Source organism: Pteropus alecto, unplaced genomic scaffold (assembly GCF_000325575.1).
Source record: "Pteropus alecto unplaced genomic scaffold, ASM32557v1 scaffold57, whole genome shotgun sequence".
Lineage (NCBI taxonomy): Eukaryota > Metazoa > Chordata > Mammalia > Chiroptera > Pteropodidae > Pteropus > Pteropus alecto.
Window position 1 is genome coordinate 1865879 of NW_006442508.1, and position 7680 is coordinate 1873558.

At 36.1% G+C, this 7680-nt stretch overlaps 1 protein-coding gene across 17 annotated transcripts in view; it reads left to right on the forward strand.

The window, feature by feature from the left end:
• LIMCH1 (LIM and calponin homology domains 1) overlaps positions 1–7680 on the forward strand; it is a 336436-nt gene that overhangs the window by 322991 nt on the left and 5765 nt on the right. For 8 of the 17 annotated variants that reach the window (XM_015597532.2, XM_015597533.2, XM_025040276.1 and 5 more), the window contains 3 exons: positions 1731–1808; positions 3369–3477; positions 5722–5824. In XM_015597532.2, the coding sequence (XP_015453018.2) occupies positions 1731–1808; positions 3369–3477; positions 5722–5824 (290 nt within the window). Of the gene's footprint in view, positions 1–1730; positions 1818–3368; positions 3478–5721; positions 5825–7680 lie in introns of all 17 variants that reach the window. The other 9 variants (XM_015597537.2, XM_006922457.3, XM_015597538.2 and 6 more) reach the window with 2 other exon arrangements.

Below are 7680 nucleotides of genomic sequence, written 5' to 3' on the forward strand. Positions count from 1 at the left end.
CCCACAAATCTACATATTGTAAAGAATTTGGAAGAATGTTGTATCGACAGTTTATTTGAGTGAGTTAAATTGTGTCAGAGCCTACTGACAAGTATTTTTTCAAGGAAAAAATGTTTTTCTCTTATTATCATTCTCTCCCTTTAAGTAGCTACCACAGGCAATATTTTAATTTTGTAAGATTTATATTTTTTTACAATAATATTTCCTAACATGTTCGAAGCACTTCAGTATAATAGGCACTGTGTTATAGGATTTAAATAGCTCTACTTTTCATATATTAACTCATTGAACTCTCTCAATAACTTTAATTGGGTTATTGTTCCCATTTTAGAGATGAGGAATTTGAAGCTCAGGAAAATTAAATAACTTATCCAAAGCACTTGACTGGTTAAGTGATAGAGGAATTCAAAATGAACTCATAGTTCTATGATAAGATCATATTTGAACCAGAGGTTCCTTATAATCAGTTTTAAAATTATAGCATTCATTATACTTTAACCAGTCATTCTAACTGGAGCCAGACCACCTGCCTGGCTAGGGCTTTGAGCGAGTTGATTAATCTTTCTCTGCCTCAGTTTCCTCATGTATAAAATGAGAATAATAGTAATACCTACCTCATAGGGTTTTGTGTCTGGAAAATAATGTTTTATATAGTATAGTGGTGGCGGTGACAGTGGTGATGATGGTGATAATGATAACTTGTTTTATAAGTTCAACTTTTTATCTTATTTTCTATGATATTTTTAAAAATACAGTGTTTGAACTATTTCTCCCTTTTCTCTTATGTCTATCCAATTTTATTCCTATATGTCTAGATGATACTCAGAATCAATAGAAGCTAAAATCACATAGAAGTAATCATTATTGTTATTGATTATTGCAGCAATTTTGAACTTTTTTTAAGGTAATGACACTTATACTTTAGGGTGTTATATGAAAATGTGATATTTTGGAGAAGACAAGCTCTGCTGGAGGAGGCAGATTTGGTTGGGCAATGGGCTCAGGGAGCTATTCTGGAAGCAGTTAGGACACAGATGGGCTCATGCTCTGTTCACTTCTATGTTGGCATTTCTCTTACTCTCATTTTTTTTTCTGTATTCTATCCCAAATGAAATTTTATAAGCAAGAGCCCAGAACTAATGGCTTAATCACAGGCAGGGTTTGTGCAACCAACAACACCTGTGAAACCATTCTGATAGCTCCTGCCTGGGGACCATCTGCTTTGTAGATGCCTATGACATAGTGGTTATTAAATGTTTTGAACATCACCCCTAATAACAGGTTCCCAAATTGAATTTATTGATAGGGTAGAAGCCACCTCCCTGAAAAGTACCTCCTTTTAGATTTACCCTTTATTTCTGGGCTCTTTTTTAAAGCTTTTCCCTATATCCCTACCTATCTCTCCCCTCCCACCCATTCCATAATTTTTATATCTAACTCATCATGCAATTTTAACTAAGCAAAGACCCTGGCAAAATTAAAGTTTATAACAATATTCCATTTTATATTCAACCATGCCACCCCAGTTTTGATATTATGCAGGTAATGCATATATAATCTTTGCTAGATGGAATTATTATTTTTTGTCCTCTATAAAAAATTACCACTAAGACACTCTGTGGTATTTTGTTATAAAGGAAGTATTTATTTTCTTATCTAAAATGTCTTTTCTTGTAGGATTGGGCTTCTCTTTACTTGTCATAATTTTTGGCTCCTTTACCATGTTACAGGAAAAGCCCTCAAGAGAACTTCCAGGTGGGACACTTGTCTCCCTGTCCTCCCACCCCTCCTGGCCAGTCACCAAACAGGTACAAGAGGTCAGCAAAACCTTCTGAGGCAGCTTTGTTTTCACTAGAGCCTGCCAAGTATAATTTTAACCAAATTAGTGCTTGCCAAATGATTTTGAGGGCGTCATCCATCCAAGACTCTTATATACACACAGGCAAGAGGAAAGAACACATTCCTCATCCACCTGTAGCCTGCAATAGAAAAAGCCAAGAGTGTGACATTGGTGTATCTGTGGCTATAGGCCTTTAATTATATTGTATGGAACCTGCAACCTAATAATAAAATCCACCAGATAATTGCTGGGCTCCTAAGTCGGCACCTTTCCTTCCAAGATGCGTTGGTCCTTCTCGGCAGGATCCGCTGATGGCTCTTACAGAGAACCAGGCAGGAGCTGAGAAACGAAACTTCATCCTTCTTTTCACCTACTCAAGCTCTCTGATGGCTTCTGAATATAAATTGGGCCCCACGATATTCTTAAAAGCTGCCTGAATTCTCATTCACTGGAGACATCACTGAGTACTCAGAGGTTTTCTTTGATTTAAAAATTTCATTTAACTACTGGATAAGAGGGAAATCCTAATAAATAGGTTTTGCTGAGGACAGCTCTTCTTTTCTCTGGTCTTCCTTTCTGTTTCTTCTGTCTCTCTGCACCCCACTGGCTTCTGAATGACACTGCATATCTTAAATTTCTTGTGTAATTCCAAGAGCTTTCCAAACAATAGGCATCATCTCAATCTGATCTCAGTCGTGGGAAAGCCGCCTAAGAAGACTGCCATCTAATGCCCTCACCTGCTGTCGGTCTACTGGATTTGGTTCTAGTCCATTGATGGGCACTGTTTTAGGGGCTGCCAGAATACAGAGATGGGGTACATGCAGCTCATGTCCTCAAGGGGCTTAGAACTCAGAGAAGATGTCAAGCACCCAGATTATAGAGTCAGAGTATTTACGCTGGAAGAGATAGTGGAGATAACCTAGTCCAGTTCTCTTGTTTTAAAAGTAAAAGGGAAACCCAGAGTGAGTTCTTTATACTAGATCACAAAACTTAGTGACAGAGCAGGGAGTAAATTCCATATCTGTCTGGGACCTGTTGGGCCGTATCACAATTGCCTCTCTATTTTTAAACGACAAAAAAATTGTTTTTCTTAAGTAAAAAGAAATGCCCTAGTGGGCCAATGAATCAATTACAGAAAATTTTAAAGCAACATTGACACCTTAGTAAAGCTAAATGTGATTATTTTGGGGGACTTATAAAAACTTATGATAAATACCTTGAATTATTTCAAGGCATTTGATCACCATGGTTGAATAGACTACGATATACACTTCTTGTAACAAATAACTAAAACACATGTGCACGCACACACACAAAATTCTATACAATTATGGGGATCTATTGTAGTTAGTCTAACAGTTGTTTGCAAATTATATCTAATGCTCATTATCAGTTTAGTGATTGTCATTTCACTCATGATATAAACATTTTAAAAATCCATGTTTTCTTTTTTTGCATGAATCTACATGTTTGTGTGTTTAACCAACTATCATAAATGGAATATTTTATTGTATGTTTTTAAACCTAGGTCTATAAGTGGGAAGAAGCTGTGCTCTTCCTGTGGGCTTCCTTTGGGAAAAGGAGCTGCAATGATCATTGAGACCCTCAATCTCTATTTTCACATCCAGTGCTTTAGGGTATGTATTTAGCACTCCTCTCTATGGACAGTTTTGTGATGTCTTTTGGCATTGTTCTGTGCTGAGAAATACCTCCTGGAAATCCTGACGGCCTTTGCTCGGGAGGCCGCCCCCTTCTATGTCATACAAAATTGTGCGTGTAGTCCATCCTTCAGGATGAAACTCTCTGCTCTCACTCATCCCTTTGGGATGTTGAGTTACAAGAAGCAAAACGGATTTGTGCAACGTGTCTTTATAAAACAGCTTTTGTTGCTAAATAGTGTGTACTCTACCAGGAAACTCAGAAGGCCGCCCTGAGAAGACAGTGTTACTTCTGAGTCTTTTAGGACGTGTGGATTTATTTGAGAATCTTTGCTGCTTCTCAAATTCTTGTGACTTAATGTTGAAGGTTTTTAGTCTTTTACCTCATGGGAGATTTTCTGTCAATTAAGTAGTTATATAGCTAGTTGTAAAATTGTAGATCTCTGAACAAATATGCCTATAATCCCAAATTGAATATCGCTTCCTCTGAGAACCTGTTCTGATCACCTAGCCTTTGTTACAAATGGTCCTTATAGAACCATTCATGGTCCTTATTGCTCACTATAGAATTATTTAATTATCATCTTTTCTAATAAACTATCAACTCCATAAGTGCAACAACCATGTCTGCTTGGCTCCCCACTATTATTTCTGCACCTAGCAGAGATGGTATCAGTAAATATTTTTAGGTGAATGAATTAACAAATAAACTGAAAATGTGGTCTAATTTCTGGTCTAATAAGTAGACTATTTCCTGCTAATACATAGACGAGCTAACCAGTTATACCTGATTTATTATAAAATTTATGAGTTGGCCTATATCAGCATTTCTCATCTCTTTTTTCATTTATGGACATGTTTCAAATTAATATATGATTTTTGAAACCAAACCCTTTATCTCTGAATAAGAGTCATTTCTTTTTCTTTATAACCCTGTTATGCTTTCTTTTTCCTTCTTGAATTTTGTTCTATTTCTTGTGAGTAGCTTCCTCGACTATAAAGTAAGCTTGCATGGCTTTAAAATAACTCTCACTTTACCTGTAAGCTAAGAGAATGTGAGTAAAGCTGTCCCAAAATTATTAATTTAATTATATCCGTAAATCACTGGAAAGCAAGACTTATTGTGAACAAAATACAATATGGATGCTTAATGAGGCTCAATGTATCACTATTCTCATTGTAAAATTAACCTAGATAATCTATGCCCCAAATTGTCTAGGAGTGCTTTGAGGCTTAAGAAGTGTACTTTTTAAAATTTTACAATAATGTCAGGATAATATATTCTAACACCATAGTTTTTTCTCAGAAACTTTACCAGAACTCAAAAGAATCAAGGTAGCAAAGAGTCTTTGCAGATTCTTAAGGAATAGGAGACTTGCTTTCTAAAATGTCAAGGCTTTTGTTCTCTCTAATCAGTCACTTCCTGGAACTGACCTGATGCTTTAAGGTACATTGCTTCTTTGGTTTATCCCCTACCTTTGCGATATAGATGAACTTGTAACATAATTGGGATGAAGCCTCCCTCTGTCCCAGGTGACCTTAGAGCCTGAGTCTAAGGTTGGCCCCCTTCTCCTGAGCTGAGTCTTGATCTCCTGGCAACAGACCGTCATCACAACTAACCCCTAATGCCACCTTCTGTGGTACAACCAGCACAGTATACCCCACAGTCTCCTTCTGCACTCAGGCAGACTTACCTGAAAGGAGTTCCATTCTCAGTGGGTCTGTTACTCTGGTTGTCTCCACCTCTAACATGGAATACAAGGTAAACAGCTATTTCCTAGTAATTCTGACTTGGCAGAATTCATCAGCAATCCTGGAAAGCATTTTATTCACAGACAAATTTCAATTGTCTGTTGTCCATGTGTTTATTTAAAACTACTAGAATTTATCTGTTTAAAATGTTTTTTTCCATCTTGGTTGAGAAACGGTGTATGATAGAGGTCAACGGCATAAGCTTTGGGATCAACCCAATACCACTTACCAGGTTTATGAACTTGGACAAGTCAGCCAACCTCTCTGAACCAGTGTCCTTGTCTGTAAAATGCTAAAAGTTAATTGTTGCTGTAAGTCAATTCTTAGTGCAGCATCTATCATGTAGTAGATGCTCAACAAATGTGGAGGTTGTACAAGTTATTATTGTGCTATTCATGTAAACAGTAACTAAGCATTACAAAGAAATAATTCCCTTTGCACCTTATAATTTCTGTTCTTTCTACCCTATAGTGTGGGATTTGTAAAGGACAGCTTGGAGATGCAGTGAGTGGGACGGATGTTAGGATTCGAAATGGTCTTCTAAACTGTAATGATTGCTACATGCGATCCAGAAGTAAGTACTGGTGTAAAATACCTTGAGATGAGTGGGTGCAATCATATGCTTTTCATAGAACCCAATTTAGGAGTTCTATTATTTCTCTCCATCAGTTGACACTCCTCCTTTAAGGGAATGAGTTATTAATGTCTAGGTAAAATAAGCGATATTGAAATAATCCTTATTTACCACTTGTTTCTTACTGGAAGTTACTTCTTTGGTGTGGCCAATTTCTTTTCATCCAGAAGTGCATTAATACACCAGCAGGTAAAAACTGTAGGTTAATTTTGAGACATTGCCTGAGCTCACCATAGAGATTTTGGTGAGTTAGAAGAAAGATAGAAGGTCTGTGAAACACTATTCACTTGTTGAGGCATGTCTTTAGAAGACCAGCACCATGTGCAGGTAGTTTAAGTGTAAAGAATGGCTCTCCATTGTCCATCAAACCAAGCAGCAATTCCTCAATATCTATGTGCCCTTCATTCAGGAGTTTTATGGCAGTTGTTGTTCTCGACTAAATTGAAAGTTCCTCGAGAGACCAATGATGGGTTCTGCTTCTCTGTGAATCCCTGCCCCCTCCAAATACCTTAGTACATAATTAGGGCTTAACAAGTATGTGCTGCCTTGAAGCTTTCTTGAGCAGCCTACCCTCAACCTTGTATCTGGATTTCCTACCATAGAATGTTCATGTTAGTTTTGGGGGCACCAGGGGGTGCTGTTGCCCAGCTGCTTAGAAAATCTGAAAATAGCCAGTGGCTTAGCTTCTGAATCCCTCCTTCCTCACTCACCATCGTAAGTACAGTCATTCTGGTGGATAACCTAGACTCTAACAAGAGACTTTCCTGTGCAAATTTGTCAGTCAGAAACTCTCTAAAAAAAATGGGACTGAAGAAATAGAGTTTGAATTCAAGAATGCTTTATTATTTCTCAAAGTAAATGAAGTAATATTTTTACAGCTTAACATCTCTAAATCTGTGAGAATAAAGACTTTAAGAGTTACAATTGAAATTAAATTTTTTATAGCTATAAATTTAGTAAAATAAGAATACGGGAAATAAAAATTTAATCAAACTCAGGTGATTTTGATCTATGATAATAAACATTTAACCTGAGGTCAAAGCAGTTCCAGCTGAAAGCTGGTACAATCTAACTGGACTATTTATATTATGTATTATATTTTTATATTATATACTTATACCAGGTATTATATATTATACATATGTAATGTATTATATATGATATGTTATATACGTTTATACCATGAATAAATACATATGCATGATATAAATATGTATAATATTGATATTGATTTTTATACTATCTATTAAATACATAAAATATGGTAACAGTATACCATATATATCATAAATATATGCATGCATACATAAATATATATGTGTAACATATAATAATTATGTATTATTTTAACTGTATTTTGGGGGTTTTTTTATACATTAGTAAGAATAAAACTAAATCCTTTTTCCTGCAGTTTTTACAATGCTTTTTTCTATACTCTTCTATAAATTATACTTTTTGTTAGCCTGTAGCCCAGCTCCGTGTGAATCATGGAACCAGAAGAGGGCATTGTTAGGTTGAGGGATTGTTGAGCCAGATTTGAAAAGTATTGCAAATCTAAATTTCTTTCATAATTTAAAGTGCTTGAAGGATGCCAGCAGAGAATAAACATGAACCCACCTCTGGGTGACCTGTTTTCATCCAGATTTTTATTTTAATTGAGTAGTTGGGTGATTCATTGTAATTTCTTTTGAAAATTAGCTTTTCAGTCCTAGGCCAGGAATTTTTCTCCTGTGTATACAAACATTAAGGCTATTAACTGCTTTTAATTCCAAATCTAAAGACAAAAACCGTGGCAT